This window comes from Fundulus heteroclitus, chromosome 22 (assembly GCF_011125445.2).
Source record: "Fundulus heteroclitus isolate FHET01 chromosome 22, MU-UCD_Fhet_4.1, whole genome shotgun sequence".
Classification (NCBI taxonomy): Eukaryota; Metazoa; Chordata; class Actinopteri; order Cyprinodontiformes; family Fundulidae; genus Fundulus; species Fundulus heteroclitus.
Genome location: NC_046382.1, coordinates 3,850,874 through 3,871,334, shown reverse-complemented (window position 1 = coordinate 3,871,334; position 20,461 = coordinate 3,850,874). Strand labels below are relative to the sequence as shown.

Genomic DNA, 20,461 nt, shown 5'->3' with positions numbered 1-20,461 from the left:
TTGTACTAACTTCTGCTTCCCATAAACTGTACTTCATTTAGAAAGAAAGCTCCACAAGAAATTTGGCCAATGTCGCATAAAGCATCTCCAATCTATGATGTGTCAAACATCCAATGCTTTTTCAATAGGGGACCAAACCCCTTATGTTTGCAGAAATGCATGGCCATATATGGCTACAGATAGTCAGATGGAAAGTGCAGGCTTTGCATGAAAGAGGTCGTGGGAACGATTCCCGTTGGGGAAGACTTGGAGTTTTGTATATTATAATCCCCACAGTGTGTATATCAAAAGTGTGCTGATCCCATAAAGTATCGTTTTGTACCACCCGCCATTTTGAGTTACCATGGCAACGTTATAAACAACCTTTTTTTCCCATTTGTTTCCCTATGAGGCACTCCCAGTACAGGATTTGGACCAAACTGACAGAGTACACTCACCCGGTGATATTGAACACAACAATGCTAGCCGCTAATGGTAAGCATGTTACTAACTGGAAGTAGCTTTTAGGAAGGTCCTACCAACTTCTGCTTAGCCAGGGTCTGGCTTTACAGACAGAGAGGAAGGGCTGCAGCTGTCAGTGAGTCTCCATGACAACGCTGCTATCAAGAGGCTCCTAGGATGTCCATGACTTAACAGGCACCTTTCAACGGCGGCTGCGAGGGCTGTGAAAGACCGTAGGAACCTGAAATTCGCAGTGTTACTTCTGTTAGTATTTTCGACGGTACCACGAGGCAGGCGCCTTGCTAAATTTCTTCAGAAATTTTCTAGTTATTATTACAAGCAATTAGATCTCAGTAATTTTATATTACTTTAGGGCTAAAAAAAACAAGCGATAGGATCTGTGCCTAATTTTGTAAAACAGTAAACTCAACAAGCTTTATGTAAAGCTTATTACCAGTTCCAATTTTCTAACAAAGCTGAAATATTCTGTTCAAGGCATGTTAATCTCTCCATGTATCAATTTAATTTGGTCCGGATATTTAATGTTAAAAAAAACAAACTTTGTTATTGAAGTCTCTCTTTTCCTTTCTTTAGCTTTTAGTTAACATAGTCCATGCTTAAAAATGTCATTTGAATTACCGAGCTCCAGTTCTCCAGAAACAAATGAACATTTTGAAATCATGAACATTACTTCACACAGGTGAACATTTAGTTACATACGATACATACAGTTACATACAAACAATGACATTCGGACAGACAAACACACGCAGGCCTGTTTTTTCACTATCTTACACAGATCTGTGTTTTTCATATTTTTAAAAACGTCTGTGGCAACGCCAAAAGACTTTTTCAACGTGTTAAGTTCCCGCTTAGTTTAAAAAGTGGAGAGCGTGCGCTGGCTACGACCCCCGAATGTTTTCGTCCACACGCGGTTTTACGTTTCAGCCCCGCAAGAATACAACTGTGTGTCTCGCAGACACCTGGACGCTAACCCATTTTTCAAAGTTATACGTCGTTATTAGCAGTTCAGAAAACTTTTATCCATAACGGAAGTGTCTCTTGTCAGTCCCCTGTAAAAGCTTCCCCAGTGCAACGTCCTTTTAGTTCCGTTTCCGGTTTTTTATTCATTTTATTAAATTTTCGCTTTTCTTTTTCTTAATTCTAAATTTTAATCTTTATTATTTAGTAGCAGTACTGCAATAAAAAAAGTTAACCCATATGTGGGAAATCTGCATGTTTAATCAAATCATTTAAAATGATTTATGCATGTCATGCTTTCGGGCCCCTACTTTTCCAGCATGAAAACGAACATCTCACCCTGGGGCAAGGCTTGACCCTGGGAACTCTGCATTTGACCCATTATACGGACTACTCTGCTTCCAGACTTTTCCCCTTTTTTTCTATTTTTTTTAATTATTATTTCTACTTGTCCTTAGCACAATTGACCAACTAAAATGAAAGGCCTCACATCTCATGGTCGCCTTTTTGGTATAATGGTCGGGGTCCCACACTTTTCAAAGCTGCGAACATCTCCGCAACATTCAAAGGCCTTAAGCATCCCTGCCGCTTTCACCCACTACACTAGTGGACAGCCTCTTGTGCAAACCAAGACAAGAGGACTTTAATTGACCAGCTGCAAATCGCTCAGCCTGGTCACCCGTTCTCCAGGTGAAAATCACTCTGCCCCTCCTCCTCCCAGCACGAGAGTCCGTATTTCAGCTGAAAACGTATTTTAATTCAATTTTGAATTTTAGTTTAATGTTAAAACCTTAGTCGCTGTTCTGTATTGCGAATTCTGTTTTATTTGCCTTAAGGATTAAATATAATTTAATATTTTTACTGGCTTTTACTTATTACTACCTTTTTAGGTTTACAGTTTTAAATTTTAAAATTTCTTGAGGTACTCTTTAAATGGGGTTTAAATTTTAAAAGCTTGCAAGCATTTTTGAGCAATTGCGTTTGTTTTTAAAAGAGCTGGAAAATAATCCCCTTACCGTCTCATGAAAGAAGGGTTTGGATTTTCGCGCCGACACCCAGAGATGCTCCGAGATCCATTCGGGGTACCAGAGGCCAGATAACGTCTCCTGGCTGGCCCAAAGCTGCTCCTGTCCCGGACTCCCCGGCCCGTCGGTCGGAGATCCTGTTCGTGACGCCCAAATGTGGATGGAATTCTAATCAAAGATAACTGAGTTTCCATCATTACTAAATGAAAAGACGGTGGGTAATGACGTTCCAGCACTTTTATTGAGAAACAGAGCAGAAAATCACATAGATGGAAAGTAATCGCACCCCACGGTCCCGCTGCAGTCTGCGTCTGCCCTGTCTCTGCGTGTCTCGCTTTTCGGCTCCCCCCTAATACTGCACAGTGGTCTTGGCTTGAGACATAACAAAGACAGTTTATCCTACACAATCCCCATGCTGCACAGTATCTACACAGCATTCAGCCTTGCACTCAGCAACAGTGGATCTTATACACAGACATCAGGTCTCCAGGCCTCCTCTGTCCGAGTGGTGTGAGGCCATAGTGACTTCAGACTAATAATTCTTATAACATGCAGTAAGGCTGATTTAGTACCCAGATGACCTCAAGAACCATAAAATAGCTTTCAGACCTTAAAGCAAACATCCTGTGAGCTGTGTTTTCTGCCTCAGAGGGGAGACGGTTTAGAGACCAGAAGTATGTCTTATTATTTTCCATAAAACTGTCTGATTAATATAACAACTAATGATATTTTTGCATAACAAGATGTTTGGTCCTGACCCACAAACTCAGCATATCGGGCCAGAACCGCTGTACCAGCTGTGATGGTCTGAGCTGTTGATAAAAGGGTTTTATACTTTCAGTTTGATCAGACGAGGATAAGCAGTGCTGACACAGTTCTTTAAGCTGCTGGACCATGAGGCGGACCCTTGTTCTGGTTCTGACGGGTTTGATGGGATTTAGTTTTAAATATTCTGATGCGTGTACTTCGATCTGATCTTCCTGAACGTAACAAACATCTTTTATTTTCTTTTTATTTCTTGTCTTTGACCCGAGAGAGTTAGCGGTCTGGTACCTGCAGCAGAACCGGGCTGGTGTTGGAGCGCTGAGCTCTGATTGGCCGCTGTAATCTGTCCTGTGCTTTGTCCTGCAGCCGTCCAGCAGGGAGGACAGAGAACACCTGCAGGTCTACCTGAGGGTCCGCCCCTTCACTTCAGCAGAGCGCAGCGCCGGCGAGTCGCAGGTAACGGTCCGGACCCGTTGAGGCTAACCTCATTGTGAAAGCAGCAGAGTCACGTTTAGGTCTGCCGTTTCAGGACTGCGTCACCATAGAACCACCGGATTCGGTTCTGCTCAAGCCGCCCAGCCTGTCCCTGCTGGCCCGACTCAGCAGCGATAAGTCCCTTCCTCAGGCGGGCCGGCGCTTCCAGTTCTCCAAGGTGAGCCTGTGACCACCAGACCAGCGGCAGACCCAGATGGTTCTGGCTAACGGTTCTGTTTCTGACAGGTTTACGGACCGGAGACAACGCAGGCGGAGCTGTTTGACGGCGCCGTCAGAGATCTGGTCCAGGATGTCCTGGGAGGAGGAAACTCTCTGGTGTTCACCTACGGAGTCACCAACTCTGGGAAGACCTTCACCTTCCTCGGTACCGCCCGGCACGCCGCCTCCGGTTACACCAGGTAAACCGTTTCAGGCCCGACTGACAGCTCCTGTTCTGCAGGTCCGGACTCTGACGGCGGAGTGGTGCCGCGGTCCCTCCGCCTGATCTTCAGCAGCCTCCAGGAGCGGCTCCTCCAGGGAGCGAGCGTCAGACCCCAGCGGTGCCGGGAGTTCACGGTGCTGACCCGGCAGCAGCAGGCGGAGGAGGCGCTGGTCAAGAAGAACCTGCTGAGGGAGGTGAGCGGGTTGGCCAGAACACGGCGGGCTCTGAAGCCTTCAGAACGTGAACTATGTGGGAAACAGAAAGCTGATTGACATCCATAATTATATAATAATTATAGCTGTTTGACGGCGCTGGTGATAACTGTTCAGTTATCACCCCCCTCACCCCCGTGTTGTCCCCTGGTGGTACATTGATGCTGTACATTGATGCTGTAACTGGATGTTTTCTGTCTTTCAGAGTGAGAATGGCAGCAGCAGCCTGCTGAACATGACCCACCAGACGCTGTTTGAAGGTAGGGCTGCGCCTTTATCTGATCAGAATAAACAACGTTAAACTACAATTAGTGACATGGTGTCACTGTTACCTTTAACATGATAGTCCCTCAGTGATGAAGCTTAAATCCACGTTTTAACCCCCAGCAGCGTCCTGGTCTCAGGTTTAGTTCCCACCCTCTGGAGCGTTGTTCAGTTTGTCCAGCTCTGCCTTCTTTGCAGGCACCGCCACCGCAGACAGAGTCAACCTGGAGGTGCCGCCGAACACCAAGTTCTCCATCTGGGTCTCCTTCTGTGAGATCTACAACGAGAACATCCATGACCTTCTGGAGGCCCCCAGCGGGGCCCCGAGGAGGGCGGCGCTGCGGCTGTCGCAGGACGTCAGGGGCGACGCCTTCATCAAAGGTGGGTGTCACTGGGCCGGTCGCTGCTGCGGTACCAGCAGAGTTATTCTGTGGCTCACGGTTCTGTCTGTGTCCAGATCTGCGCTGGGTGCAGGTGGACGGCGCCGAGGAGGCGTTCAGGGTCCTTCGTCTGGGGCGGAGGAACCAGAGCTTCTCCTCCACCCGCCTCAACCAGCTGTCCAGCAGGAGGTGAGGAACCGGCCTGGTTGGGCTGCAGGTTCTGGTCCTGCTGGGCTCTAAGTCTGAGCTTCTGTTGCAGCCACAGCATCTTCTCCATCCGCATCCTGAGAGTGGAGGACGGCGAGCCGCCACGAGTCCACGCCATCAGCGAGTGAGTAGCCGGCGCCACCTCAGCGTCTCTAAGCATCTCTGAGCGTCTGCTGTGCTAACGGTGTTAACGTCCTGCAGGTTGTGTCTGTGCGACCTGGCAGGCTCTGAGCGCAGCTCCAGGACCCAGAACAAAGGAGAGCGCCTGAAGGAGGCTGGAAACATCAACGCCTCGCTGCTCATTCTGGGCAAATGCATCAAGGCTCTCCGGCACAACCAGCACACCAGGTAGGACCTTCATGGTTCTGGGAACCAGTTCTGGTCCTGGAGCGTCCTGAGTGACCCACTGTCTGCTGCCTCCAGGCTCCTGCAGCACGTCCCCTTCAGGGAGAGCAAGCTGACCCACTACCTGCAGGGCTTCTTCTGCGGCCGCGGCAAGGCCTGCATGGTGGTCAACGTCAGCCAGTGTGCCTCCATGTACGACGAGACCCTCAACGTCCTCAAGTTCTCCGCCGTGGCCCAGAAGGTCCAGTACCGGGGGAGCGGGGGGGATGTTCCGTTAATTCATCCTGGTTGGTGGGCGGGCTCTGGTCCGGTTCTGATTTTACAGACCAGAACTTTAGCATTTAGTTAACACATTCAAAAGTTTAAATGTTTAGGATCCTTAGGATGAACATAAAGACTGTTTTATTGCATAATATGCAACATTATTACATTATCTTTTAAGAGGAAACTATTTAAAACAATAAAAAGCGGTTTTATTATATTTTGAAATCTGAATTGATAACATAATGCGTCGTTAAAGATAAAAAAAAAAGCTCAAACTGGACCTTATATTAAATATTATTTGTGTTGCTATGTCATCATTTGAGAGTGTTGAATGGATTAAAGGTTAATTAGCCGTTTTTAAACCAACTAAATGTTTAAATTAGGGTCATAATTGAGTCTGTTAGGTTCATATTATTATCGTTATTACAGGCTTTTTAGAACGGACAGAAATGTGAAAGGTAGTTTGTTGCCTTTGTTTCAGGTGGAGGTTGTGATCTCCAGGCTCCTCCCCGTCGTTCCTCCTGCTTCCTGCAGCAGGAAGACGCTGCAGAGCAGCAGCAGCTCCCTGACCGGCTGGGAAGCCAGTCTGGAAGACCTTCAGGTGGGAAGGAGTCGCCTTTAGCCGTTTAGCTGCTGACATCTGAGTCGTCCCTGATTTCTAAAATGTCCGTCCAGCAGAGTGAAGACGAAGACTCCAGTCTGATGGAGGACAGCACGGAGGAGACGGCCGATGAAGGTGAAGAAGTCATCATCAATAAGAGTCTTCACCAGGTCAGTGGTTTTAGCTGCTCCACATTTCTCCTGACATGCTGGGTATCCTGCTGGAGGTGGCGCCACGTTTACGCTCATTCAGAACCGCAGCTTTTAACCTCCTCCTCCTCATCAGCTGCTCCTACTGATTGCTGCATGAAACCAAGCAGCTTGTGATCAGGTCTGCATGTCTGGGTCCCAGCCTCCTGATGTCATCCTCCATATGCTCATTATCTATGCCACGGTAACATGATGAGAATAAAAATGATACTAATAATGAGAATAATAATGATAATGATAATAATGATGATGAGAATAAAAATGATACTAATGATGAGTAGAATAATAACAATGATAATGATAATAATGATGAGAATAATAATAATGATGATAATGATACTAATGAGTACAATAACAACAATGAGAATGAGAATAATAATAATGATGAGAATACTAATGATGAGAATAATATTAATGATGAGAATAAAAATGATACTAATGATGAGTAGAATAATAACAATGAGAATGAGAATGATAATAATGAGAATGATAATGATGAGAATAAAAATTATACTAATGATGAGTAAAATAATAACAATGATAATGAGAATGATAATAATACTAATGATAATGAGAAGAATAACAATAGTAAAAATTATAATAATGAGAAGAATTAGAATAACAATAATGATAAGTATGGTGATGATGAGAAGAATGATGGTGATGAGAAGAATGATGATGAGAAGAATAAAAATTATACTAATGATGAGTAGAATAATAGTTATGAGAAGAATAATAATGATGATGATGGTAATAATAATGATAGGGATAATAATAATAATGAGAATAATATTGATATCAATAATGATGATGACAATGAGAAGAAGAACAATTAAGAGAATAAATTATAATAATAATAATATTAATAATGGGAACAAATTATAAAAATGATGAGAAGAAAAATAATAATAATGAGAATAATAATAATTAGAAGAATATGAAGAATGATGATGATGATTGGAATAATAATAAAAATGATGATAATAATGATGATGATGATGATGATAAAAATAATAACAATCATAATGAGAAGGATAATGATGATAATGAGAAGAATAATGAGAATGAGAATAATGATGTTGGGAATAATAATAATGATGAGAAGAATAATGATGATTAAAAATTATGATTATGAGAAGAATCATAAGGAAGAATGATGAGAAGATTAATGATAAAAATGAGAATAATAATAAAAAGAATAAGAATTATAATAATAAGAATACAAATTGTAACAATGATGAGAATAACAATAATGATGATGAGAATGATTAGAAAAATTATGGGAAGCATAAGAATAATGATGATGAGAATAAGAATGAGAAGAATAACGACGACGATAAGTATGACGATGACTAAGGATAACGACGACGATAATAATCATGAGAATAATGATTATGAGAAAAACGATGGGAGGAATAAGAATAATGTTGAGAAGAATAAGAATAATGAGAAGAATAAGAATAATGATAACGAATGATGATTATGAGAATAATAATGATAATAGAAATTATAATAATAATAATAAGGAGAAGAATAACGACGACGATAAGGATAACGACGACGAGGATAAGGTTGAGAATAATGATGATAATGATAATAAAAATAATCAGAAGAATTATAATGATGATAATGATAATAAGAATACAAATAATGAGAAGAATAATGATGATGGTAATTATAATAAGAAGAGTGATGATGATAATAAGAATAACAATAATGAGAATAATAATGATGATGATGATGATGATGATAATGACAGTATAAGAAGTAAAGGAAGAACAATGAGAATAATAATGATGATAATGATAATAAGAAAAAGAATAACAATAATGAGAATAATAATTATAATGATAATAATAATAAGAAGAATAATAAGAATAATAATAAGAATAATAATAAGAATAACAATGAGAAGAATGATGATAATGATAAGAATAACAATAATTAGAAGAATAATGATGATGAGAAGAATAATGATAAAAATGATGAGAATAATAATAATAATTAAGAGAATAAAGATAATAATGAGAATAAAAATGATCACAATGATGAGAATAATAATGATGATAATGAAAATAAGAATAATTAAGAGAATAATAATAATAATGAGAATGATAATAATAAGAAGAATGATGATAATGAGAATAATAATAATTAAGAGAATAAAAATTATAACAATGATTAGAATAATAAGAGAATAAAAATTATAACAATGATGAGAATAATATCGAGAATGATGATGATAATGAGAAAAAAAATTATTAGAATAAAAATTATAATAATGGCAAAAATTGAGAATAAAAAATTATAACAATGACGAGAAGAATAATAATGATGAGAATGATGATGAGAATGAGAATTATAATAATTAAGAGAATAAAAACTATAATAATGAGAATAATACTAAGAATACAAATTATAACAATGATGAGAAGAATAATGATGAGAATGATGATAATATATGATGATAATGGTGAGAATAATAAGAGAAGAAAAAGAATATGAGAAGAATGATGATGATGATAACGATTAGAAGAAGAATGATAATAATAGTTATGAGAAAAATGATGATAAAGATAATGAGAAAACTTATGGGAAGAATGAGAATAATAACAATAATGCTGATAATGAGACAAATTACAATAATAATGAGAAATGAGAAGAATAATGAGAAGAATGATAATCATGATGATGAGATTGAGAACAAATCCTACTTAAACGCCATCCCATTTTATTCTGGTGTAGGAAAAAAAGCTCCAAACGCAGCTTTGATGTTTGATTCTGTTGATGTTTGGTTGGAGAAAACAGGAAGAACGATCGTTTTAGTTTAAAATCAATCATCTCAATAATTTCTTGTTAAAGAAAGCGGTCCGATAAAAGCCCATCTCTAGGTCCCTGGCTGGGTTTTTCCTGCTGGACCCGATGGATGGAAAGAGTTTTTGGACCTGACCTTGAACCTTAACCTTTGGCCTCTTCCCTGAATTGATGAGACCGTCAGAGAGCAGTTCTGATGTAACGGCGTCTCTCCTCAGGTCCGACCCGTGTCTCACTGCTGTCTCTTGTCTCCTGTGGGTTCTGCAGAGGCAGGTGGCGCTGTTGGAGCAGCTGCTGGTCCAGTTGAAGAAGGAGCGAGCAAAGAACATGCTCCTGGAGGCCCGCGTCAGAGAGGAGGTCGGCCAGGAGTTCACCAAGCTCTTCTCCGACATGCAGAAAGACTTCGAGTGAGACGCTCCTTCCCCCGTCCTCAGAACTGTTCTAGAAAGAGATGATTAACTGGACCTGTGAGAGATTAGTGGTTCTGAAAGTGAAGGACCTGAAACGTTTGTGTGGCAGTGAGCGCCTGACCAGAGAGAGGGAGATCCTGGAGGACCGAGCTGAACGCCGGCTGGAGATCTACAGGACTCTGACTCAGAAAATGTACCCGTCTGGATCCAGCTCAGACAGATGGACCTTGGTGAGGACTTCTGGTGGTTCTGATGGTTCTGTCGCTGACCGGACCTTTCCCTGATGTTCTCCTCTCCTCTTCAGGACGGCACTCTGGCCTCTGACCCGGCAGGAGCCAGGAAACCCCTGGAGGAGGAGTCACAGCTGAAAGCTCCAGATGACCAGAACCAGCGGCCCAAAGGTGCAACACATGAATCCATCCAGAGGAGGCCGGTTCTGGTTCTGGTTCTGGATGAAATATGACAGATGATGAAGTGAATTAATGCTGCTGCTTGTTGCAGAAGTTGGTGAGGAGGAGGAGGAGGATGATGACAGGCGGAGGATTCTTCTGCAGCTCCAGCAGAAGTCCCTGCAGGAGGCCCAGCTGGAGGAGCTGCAGCAGAACCGGGCCCCGGGCCTCCAGAACCGCTCCGAGGGAGATGAGCTCCTGGTAAGATCTGGTTTCTGATGGATGCTCTGCAGGTTCTGGATGTTCAGGGTTTAATTATCATCGTCACAGGAGGCTGAGCTCCACCAGGAGAAGGCAAGGAGAGCAGAGACGCTCGCTGCTCTGGAGTACCAGACGGCGGGGAGAGAGGAGGCGCTGGCCTCTCTGCAGGCGGAGCGAGGAGCCAGAGAGGAGGCCACCGCCGCTCTGGAGGAGCTGAGGCTGCAGAAGGAGGAGCTGCTGGTGTCGCTTGAAGAGGAGAGAAAGGAGGGAGAAAAGGCCCGAGCTGCCCTGGAAGCCCAGAGGAGAGCCTACCAGGATGAGAAACGGAGCAGGGAGGAGGCCCAGGCTGCTCTGGAAGCTGAGAGGAAGGAGGTGAGCAGGCTGGTTCTGGACGGAGAGCAGAGGCAGCAGCAGGAGCAGCTCCTGCAGGAGCAGCTCAGACAGCTGAGCGAGAAACTGGAGGCTCAGACGGCCTCGCTGCAGCCCGCTGCCAGGGAGGTCCTGAACCAGGAGGTCCAGGAGCTGACCCGGGAGGTCCAGAGACTGAACCAGGAGCTGAAAGAGAAGCAAGAGGAGCAGGAGCAGCTCCGGCTCCAGCTGAGAGAGGAGATCTCTGAGCTCAGCAGGCGTCTGGCTGAAGAGGAGGAGGACAAGGAGATCAAGCAGAAGCAGATCCAGGAGCTGCAGCGTGAGCTGCAGGAGGTGCAGGCCGCTGAGAAGCTGAACCAGGAGCTGAAAGAGGAGCAGGAGGAGCTCCGGCTCCAGCTGGAATCCCAAGGAGAAGCCTCCAGGCAGGAGGCAGAGCAGCTGAGGGAGAAGCTGCAGGAGCTGGAAGCCCAACTGGAGAGCCAGCACCAGACCTCCAGACGGGGAGCGGAGCTGCTGGAAGCCTCCCAGCAGGAGCTGCAGGAGCAGAAGGTCTCCTGGAAGCAGGAGCTGGAGGAGCAACATGCTGTGTCCTGCAAACAGCTGGAGGAGCTGGAGCAGAAGCTGAGGGAGCAGCAGGAAGCTGCAGGAGCACTCAGCAAGGAGCTGAAGGAGGCTGAGCTCCACAGATCAGCCGCCTCCTCTGAGGCTGAAGCTCTGCAGAGGGAGAAGGCTGAGCTCCTGCGTCAGGTGACCTCCCTGACAGAAGAGCTGTCCGCTCTGGGCGCCGTGAAGGAGTCCTCCTCTGAGCTGGAGCAAAGGCTGAAGGAGAAGGAGGAGGCGCTGGCTCAGATGGAGAGAGCGTCTGCTCAGAGAGGAGCAGAGCTGCAGGAGAAGCTGCAGGAAGCAGAGCGACAGCTCTCTGCTCTGCAGAGGAGTCTGCAGGAGGCCAAGGAGCGCCGCGACGAGGAGGAGCACCAAGCTGCTCAGGAAGCCCGCAGGAGGGAGGCGGAGAGGCGGCGGGAGCTGCTGGCTGTGGCCCATGAAGCTTTAGCTCAGAAGGAGGCAGAGCTGGAGAAGAGGGCCGAGGAGATCAGCAGGTAGCCTCCTTTACTCACTGCTGCCGCCCAGAACCGTTCTCCTGGACTAAAGGTGTTTCTGCTCCTCCCAGGCTGAAGGAGAACGCTCAGCAGGAGGCAGACAGGGCGGAGAAGCTCAGTCTGGAGCTTCAAAGGAAACAGGACGACTCCTCAGACCTGAAGGAGAAGCTGGCCGACTACAAGAAGCAGATGCAGCAGGTCCAGAAGGAGGTAGGCGTGGCTTTAGTCTCAGACCACAGCTTCAGGGTTCTGGAGGATTCTGGTCGCTCCACATGGAGTTCAGTTAAACTGGTTGGTTCTGTGGTTCTGATCCGGGTTTAAAACCTTCAGGCTGAGCTTAAACCAAGCTTCAGGTCAGCCTGAGGCCCGATAAAAACTAAAATAAAAACTACAATCTCTAGTTTCCCCCTGAACAATAAACCAAATATGCAAAATTTAAATTAAACAAGTAATCAGATGTTTTGTGGGAAAGGATGAACCTTTTCTAGATCTAAAACTATTTAAAGGAAGAATTACTGTTTGCAACCTGGACCAGAATCGTCATCATAACCCCCCCCCCTCCTCTGGGTTTTCCATTAAATCGGAGCGTAATGAGACGCTGGGTTCTGTCCTGGACTGCATGCTGTGTTCTCCCTACAGATCTCAGCCATGAGAGACGAGGAGAAGGTCCTGAAGCAGAAGCTGGCCGACGCAGACAAGGTCAAGAAACAGCTCCAGTTGGACCTCAGCAGCAGAGACAGAACCATCCAGCAGCTCAGAGCGGTAAAAGAACGACGTTCTGGAGGCCTGCGCTGGGTCTGCTGGTTCCTCTGTCTGAGAGGAATCTAAACGCTCTTCTTTCCCTCCAGGAGCAACCGGACAGTAAATCTGATCAGACGCTGCAGCTGTACCAGAAGGCCTGTAACGGTGAGGCCTGTCGGCTGGAAGAGTGTTTGTGGCGTTATTACTCAGGATATTTAGAGGAAAATGGTTTAATAAAAAAAAAATTCAAACTTCATTTAACCAACATGTCTAGGATAGGAACACATGTTTCTACACAGTAGTGAGACAATTTTAATTATTGTTTTTAAATAAAAAATTGTTTACATTAAATAATAATATTGATATTATAGACGTTACAACAACAAGTAACCCATAATCATGATTTATTGCACGTTTGTGTAATAAATGACAAAGGGGGGGAAGGGACCTCCAGAAACACTCAGCGCTGTGTTCCAGGCTTCCAGCAGTGTTGCCAGATCTGCTTAATATCAGCGACTTTGAGCTTTTAAACCTTTTAAAAGGTAGAGGGCATAGAGCTGGTTGCTTGTTTCTGGCCGCCCACACTCTCTGTTTCTTTCTAAAGAGCAGCAGCCAGGGCCCTGAGGAATATGTTCTTTTATTAAGCTTCCTCTACTAAAAGTCTTTTATCCTGAACTAAAGCAGCCATCCCCTCACACACGCAGCACTGCACATGTTTCTCATGCGTCGTGTTTGCAGCATCTTCTGTCTGCAGACACGTGACGCAGACCGGCAGCTGTTTGCTAGCAGTTAGCGTTAGCTTCCTTAAATGTCCCTATTTATCAGCAGCTTAACGATAGAGGAGCTGATATTTTAGTCAGTGAGGCTCTGTTAGCTTCAGTGACGATACTAAAGACTTTGTTCCTGATCTCATCAGCTAGTCTGAGAAATGAGACACGGCGGCTCATCTGGTGCCGTTTAAATGTGTTTCTGCTGTTTGTCATGGTTTTCATTTTTCTGCTCATCTCCACCTTTATACTCTGAAGCGTTTCCTTAACCTGTCAGATCTCCTACATAAACCAACTGTTACTTTTGACTTCAACATATCAGTCAAGGTATTTCTACAGTTTGGAAGCAAATAAAAGAATCAGGAGCTGTTTGTCAATCAATATCAATCAATCAATCAAATTTTATTGTCAATTACAATTTGCATTGCAATCGAAAAATCAGTTCCAGTACAAGCGTCCATCACATACACTTAAACAAACATTTGGGGGAACGATTGACTGAGGCTTGTGTTGTCCAAGGAACGCTGCCAGTCGGCCGCTGCTATCAGCGCAGCCGTTAGCGTTAGGCGCATTCCTCCAAACAGCCACGGACCCCATCTACACGGAGTTCACCAGGCGCTGCCCTTGAATCTGTCGAAGGAAGAACAACAACATGGGGGGAAAAAGGGGGGGCAGATGCTTGCCAATTTATGCTCTCACCAATAAAGAGTCAAACAACCAACACAAAAGAACCCTCATAGCACAAAAAGCACAAATAATACAAGACAACATGTATGCAGAAGGTAAACATTTGAGACCTGTCGCTTGTAAGTTCATCAGTTTATATGAGTATCAGTTATGTGTGTGTGTTTGGGTGAAAGTGTTTATATTTCCGTGAACACTCTCCAGAGGCCATTGACCTTGATGTTATCTGCCGACCCACAGTTCAGAAAAGCATCCTCAGGTGTCAGCGGGGGAGGGGGGTAGCCGGGGGCTTTTCTGAGCACTCTCCGCCATAACAATCCAGGAGTTGAGATGGGGAGGGAATCCAAATATGTTAATTGCTATGAGACAAGCTGCACTGCCTTTCCTGTCAGCTTTAAGTCTTTTTCTGACTCCAAATGGTGAAATCCAATTTTCCAAATTATTGGGCTTTTTCGCGCTTCACTTCCAGATTTTATCCCATCTCCCCTTTGAGTTCAACCACCGCACAGGCAGCTTTTCAGCTCTGTTCCTCCACCTTCCAGATCTGTCCATTCATCGCCTTAGTGAGCGTGTCATATGCAGCCGGCAGCCTGATCAAGGCCAAATGTCTACCGACCTCCGCTGTATTTGCTGATACATCAAAAATCCACAAAAAACAATAAGTAGAAATCCAAGTATCCTGAATCTAAATGTGAAAGTTTCAAACGTCCAGGAATGACAGAGTCGAAACGACACACCGTTTTCCTTCCAGGAATTTAGGGTGTATCCCACAAAATGAGTAAAATCAGGACCGGACGGGTCCCCCTTCCGTTGCCTACCCGTCGAAAAAGTCTATCAATAGTATTGAGAGACCAGCTTACCAGATCCATGTTTTTCAGAGTTCAGTTGATTTGAAGAAAGTGCTCAGAAAGACAAGACATAGCAAAGCAGGAGGTGGGGGTGAAAAGCTGCAGAGAGAGAAAAGACACGACTGACCTCGAAGAGAGACAGAGACTGTGTTTGTGTTTGTTTGATTTAACATAAAGGTCAGAATCATTGTTTCCTGTGGAGTCCCTCAGCTCTGCAGAGGATTTTACTGCCTCTAAGTGTGATCTTTCTCCCTCGGGACGACCAGAGTGAAGTCTGGATGAGAGCTGCTTCACCGTGTCTCTGTCCATCTGCAGAGCTGGAGGCCAAGCAGCGGGTGATGGAGGACATGCGTCTGGCCCTGACTGAGCAGGAGGAGACCCAGGAGCAGATGGAGCAGGTCCTGGAGGAGAAGATGGCGCTCCTCCAGGAGCTCTCTGCTGGTGAGGCGCCAAAGACACAAAGCTACACCATCAGATTAAATGATCAGGTTGGATCGTTGTTATGGGTTCAGTCAATTAACCCGATCATAATAATGATAATACGATCTGACATGCGCAGTTATCAGGTTTCCCTAAAAAAACACACAGAAGAAGAACTTCAATCTTTGCTGAACAACACAAAATACTAAACAAAGCATGTTTTTACGAGTTTGTTAGTCTTCTGAGCGCCGAGACTGGACTTGCAGGAAGTTCTAATTATGGTTGAAACGTTACTGAGTAAAGCAACATTTTTTAGCTCTTTTATTTCGTCGAACAGGAAGGTTGCATCGAAACCTCACCATCGCAGAAATACGTCACTTTTACGTCGGGTCCACTCTGGTCAGTCTGCCTCATCCAGACTAACTTGATCCTGACAAGTTTATGTGAACGTTGATCAGATTATCAGTCGGGATAAACCACCGGATTACAATTTCATTCTGATTGAGGTAAATCCAATCACAATATTACGATTGGCTGTTTGTTCTGATTACTTTTGTCCATTTAAACGTAGCTACTGTCAACAAGGAGGTCTGATCCTTTTCTGCAGTGAGGGACTCAGACCTTCATCACCTTCATCACCTTCATCGGCCTCCCATATTCAGCCAAACATGACAGTCATAAAAATACACATAAAAGTCGACTGTGACCATAAAATACTCATAAATCTTCTTTATTTATGTAATGCTGAATTATTTAGCATCATTTAAAGGCGCTAACCTAAATGCTGCTCTGGTCCGACTTAAAGTTCAGTTTAACCAGATTTTTGAGGCACGTCGTAAAAGCACGACTAAAATGTTTTCTGCATCCATCCCGTCTCTGCTGCCAAGCAGCGCATCAGGAGTCACGCCTGTAAACGTTGTCTGCTTCAGATTCAAGACGTTTTCTTTTGAACCAGAGCAAACATCTGCTCCACAGCTGAAAAGTCGATAAGATAGTTTAAAGGTTGTGGAAAACTGGAGAACAGTCAGTGAGAGCGGCAGGAGGTCTGAGGAGTTAAAGCGGTTCTGTGTGGTTCCAGAGGTAAACAGGCTGAAGGAGAAGGTGCTGCAGCAGAACCAGGGAGCCGGCGGGCCCTCAGAGGACCTGGACCTGGCCAAGGATGAAGCTTCACGAGCTCAGGAGAGCTTAAAGGTAGAACCAGATGTCTTCTGATGTGGACCAGATCAGTTCAGTCAAATCATGAAACTGAAGATGTTTTCCTGTAGATCCTGACAGAGAAGAGCCAGGCTGAACGCAGGAGGTGGCAGGAGGAAAAGCTGTCTCTGATTGGTCAAGCCAAAGAGGCAGAAGACAAGAGGAACCAGGAAATGAGGAAGTTTGCAGAAGACCGAGAGCGCTACTGCCGCCAGCAGAGCCTCTTAGTAAGAGGAGCATCAGACCAGGAGCTGGCCCAACAGCCGAGGGACCCAACAGTAACCCGTTTGCTCCTGCCTCCTCAGGAGTCCAAGCTGCTGGAGAAGGAGGCGGCCATGGAGAGCTGGAGGAAGGAGAGGGACGCCCTGGTTGCTGCCCTGGAGGTGCAGCTGCAGAAGCTGCTGTCCAGCCAAGCAGAGAAAGACAAAGTCATCAAGGAGCTGAGTGAGCAGAGCTCAAAGCAGCCAGCAGAGGTCAGTGTGGTGCCACCGCTTCCTTCCTCCTACGTCTGAATGGGGCTGAATAAGATGGTTGAGCCATCAGATGTTGCTCAGGAGAATTAGGGTTAATCAGAGGTCCTGCCACCTTACCGTGGTGGAGGGGTTTGAGTGTCCCAGTGATCCTAGGAGCTATGCTGTCAGGGGCTTTAAGCCCCTAGCAGGGTCACCCAAGGCAGACAGGTCCTAGGTGAGGGACCAGACAAAGCGCAGCCCAAAACTCCCCTTATGATGAGTACGATTGTTGGACCTCGTGTTCCCTCGCCCGGACGCGGGTCACCGGGGCCCCACTCTGGAGCCAGGCCTGGAGGTGGGGCACGTTGGCGAGCGTCTGGTGGCCGGGCTTTTGCCCATGGAGCCCGGCCGGGCTCAGCCCGAAGAGGCGACATGGGTCCCCCTTCCGATGGGCTCACCACCTGTCGGAGGGGCCAAAGGGGTTGGGTGCAATGTGTAACGGGTAGCAGTGGAGGGCGGGGACCTTGGCGTTCCGATCCTCGGCTGCAGAAGCTGGCTCTTGGGACGTGGAATGTCACCTCTCTGGTGGGGAAGGAGCCTGAGCTTGTGCGCGAGGTTGAGAGGTTCCGACTAGAGATAGTCGGACTCACCTCGACGCACCGCTCTGGCTCCGGAACCTGTCTCCTTGAGAGGGGCTGGACATTCTTCCACTCTGGAGTTGCCCATGGTGAGAGGCGCCGAGCTGGGGTTGGCATACTTGTTGCCCCCCATCTCGGTGCCTGCACGTTGGGGTTTTCCCCGGTGAACGAGAGGGTGGCCTCCCTCCGCATTCGTGTGGGGGGACGGGTTCTGACTGTTTGCGCTTATGCGCCAAACAGCAGTTCAGATTACCCACCCTTTTTGGAGTCCTTGGAAGGGGTACTGGAGAGTGCCCCTCCTGGGGACTCCCTCGTTTTGCTGGGGGACTTCAACGCTCACGTGGGCAATGACAGTGGGACCTGGAGGGGCGTGGTTGGGAGGAATGGCCCACCTGATCTGAACTCGAGTGGTGTTTTGTTGTTGGACTTCTGTGCTCGTCATGGATTGTCCATCACAAACACCATGTTCAAGCATAAGGGTGTCCATATGTGCTCTTGGCACCAGGACACCCTAGGTCGCAGTTCAATGATCGACTTTGTTGTCGTTTCATCTGACCTGCGGCCGCATGTCTTGGACACTCGGGTGAAGAGAGGGGCGGAGCTCTCCACCGACCACTACCTGGTGGTGAGTTGGCTCCGATGGCGGGGGAGGAAGCCGGTCCGACCGGGCAGGCCCAAACGTACTGTGAGGGTTTGCTGGGAACGTCTGGCGGAGTCCCCTGTGAGGCGGAGCTTTAACTCCCACCTCTGGGAGAACTTTAAACACGTCCCGAGGGAGGCGGGGGACATTGAGTCTGAATGGACCATGTTCCGCGCCTCTATTGCTGAGGCGGCTAGTCGGAGCTGTGGCCGCAAGGTTGTCGGTGCATGTCGTGGCGGCAACCCTCGAACCCGCTGGTGGACACCAGCGGTGAGGGAAGCCGTCAAGCTGAAGAAGGAGTCCTACCGGGCTTTTTTGGCCTGTGGGACTCCGGAAGCAGCTGATGTGTACCGGCAGTCGAAGCGGCAGGCGGCTCGGCTGGTCGCCGAGGCAAAAACTCGGGCGTGGGAAGAGTTCGGAGAGGCCATGGAGAAAGACTTCCGTACGGCTTCGAAGCGATTCTGGTCCACCATCCGGCGTCTCAGGAGGGGGAAGCAGTGCAGTACCAACACTGTTTACAGTGGGGGTGGTGTGCTGCTGACCTCGACTCGGGACGTCGTGCGTCGGTGGGCGGAATACTTCGAAGACCTCCTTAATCCCACCAACACGTCTTCCATTGAGGAAGCAGAGCCTGAGGACTCTGGGTCGGGTTCTCCCATCTCTGGTGCTGAGGTTGCCGAGGTTGTTAAAAAGCTCCTCGGTGGCAAGGCTCCGGGGGTGGATGAGATTCGCCCTGAGTACCTTAAGGCTCTGGATGTTGTGGGGCTGTGTTGGTTAACGCGGCTCTGCAACATTGCGTGGACATCGGGGGCAGTTCCCCTGGATTTGCAGACTGGGGTGGTGGTCCCCCTATTTAAAAAGGGGGACCGGAGGGTGTGTTCCAACTACAGAGGAATCACACTCTTAAGCCTCCCTGGTAAGGTCTATTCAGGGGTTCTGGAAAGGAGGGTAGTCGAATCTCGGATTCAGGAAGAGCAGTGTGGTTTTCGTCCTGGCCGTGGAACACTGGACCAGCTCTACACCCTCAGCAGGATTCTTGAGGGGGCATGGGAGTTTGCCCAACCAGTCTACATGTGCTTTGTGGATCTGGAGAAGGCATTCGACCGTGTCCCCCGGGGGATCCTGTGGGGGGTACTCCGGGAGTATGGAGTACCGGACCCTTTAATAAGGGCTTTCAGGTCTCTGTACGACCGGTGTCAGAGTCTGGTCCGCATTGCCGGCAGTAAGTCGGACTCGTTTCCGGTGAGAGTTGGACTCCGCCAAGGCTGCCCTTTGTCACCGATTCTGTTCATAACTTTTATGGACAGAATTTCTAGGCGCAGCCAAGGTGTTGAGGGGATCCGCTTTGGTGGCCTTAGGATTGCGTCTCTGCTATTCGCGGATGACGTGGTCCTATTGGCTTCATCAGGGCGTGATCTACAGCTCTCACTGGAGCGGTTCGCAGCCGAGTGCGACGCGGCCGGGATGAAAATCAGTGCCTCCAAATCCGAGACCATGGTCTTGAACCGGAAAAGGGTAGAGTGCCTTCTCCGGGTTGGGGAGGATGTCCTGCCCCTAGTGGAGGAGTTCAAGTATCTTGGGGTCTTGTTCACGAATGAGGGGAAGATGGAGCGGGAGATCGACAGGCGGATTGGTGCAGCGTCTGCTGTGAAGCGGGCGCTGTACCGATCCGTTGTGGTGAAGAGGGAGCTGAGCCAAAAGGCGAAGCTCTCGATTTACCGGTCGATCTACGTTCCTACCCTCATCTATGGTCACGAGCTTTGGGTCGTGACCGAAAGAACGAGATCCCGGATACAAGCGGCTGAAATGAGTTTTCTCCGTAGTGTGTCTGGGCTCTCCCTTAGAGATAGGGTGAGGAGCTCAGTCATCCGGGGAGGACTCAGAGTAGAGCCGCTGCTCCTCCACGTCGAGAGGAGCCAGTTGAGGTGGCTCGGGCATCTGGTCAGGATGCCTCCTGGACGCCTCCCTGGAGAGGTGTTCCGGGCACGTCCCACCGGGAGGAGACCCAGGGGAAGACCCAGGACACGCTGGAGGGACTATGTCTCCCGGCTGGCCTGGGAACGCCTTGGGATTCCTCCTGAGGAGCTGGCCCAAGTGGCTGGGGAGAGGGACGTCTGGGCCTCCCTA

At 47.2% G+C, this 20,461-nt stretch overlaps 1 protein-coding gene across 1 annotated transcript in view; it reads left to right on the top strand.

The window, feature by feature from the left end:
- The window catches only part of LOC105923922 (kinesin-like protein KIF20B), an 81,807-nt gene that overhangs the window by 36,518 nt on the left and 24,828 nt on the right, over nt 1-20,461 (top strand). Inside the window, exons 25-48 of the mRNA XM_036125906.1 lie at nt 3,579-3,668; nt 3,742-3,864; nt 3,933-4,071; nt 4,147-4,322; nt 4,546-4,600; nt 4,803-4,985; nt 5,062-5,173; nt 5,244-5,315; nt 5,393-5,539; nt 5,615-5,777; nt 6,282-6,401; nt 6,476-6,571; nt 9,692-9,831; nt 9,944-10,064; nt 10,139-10,235; nt 10,336-10,484; nt 10,554-11,950; nt 12,022-12,160; nt 12,590-12,712; nt 12,799-12,856; nt 15,306-15,431; nt 16,489-16,601; nt 16,676-16,831; nt 16,910-17,077. Of these exons, the coding sequence (XP_035981799.1) occupies nt 3,579-3,668; nt 3,742-3,864; nt 3,933-4,071; nt 4,147-4,322; nt 4,546-4,600; nt 4,803-4,985; nt 5,062-5,173; nt 5,244-5,315; nt 5,393-5,539; nt 5,615-5,777; nt 6,282-6,401; nt 6,476-6,571; nt 9,692-9,831; nt 9,944-10,064; nt 10,139-10,235; nt 10,336-10,484; nt 10,554-11,950; nt 12,022-12,160; nt 12,590-12,712; nt 12,799-12,856; nt 15,306-15,431; nt 16,489-16,601; nt 16,676-16,831; nt 16,910-17,077 (4,263 nt within the window). The remainder of the gene's footprint in view (nt 1-3,578; nt 3,669-3,741; nt 3,865-3,932; nt 4,072-4,146; nt 4,323-4,545; nt 4,601-4,802; nt 4,986-5,061; nt 5,174-5,243; nt 5,316-5,392; nt 5,540-5,614; nt 5,778-6,281; nt 6,402-6,475; nt 6,572-9,691; nt 9,832-9,943; nt 10,065-10,138; nt 10,236-10,335; nt 10,485-10,553; nt 11,951-12,021; nt 12,161-12,589; nt 12,713-12,798; nt 12,857-15,305; nt 15,432-16,488; nt 16,602-16,675; nt 16,832-16,909; nt 17,078-20,461) is intronic.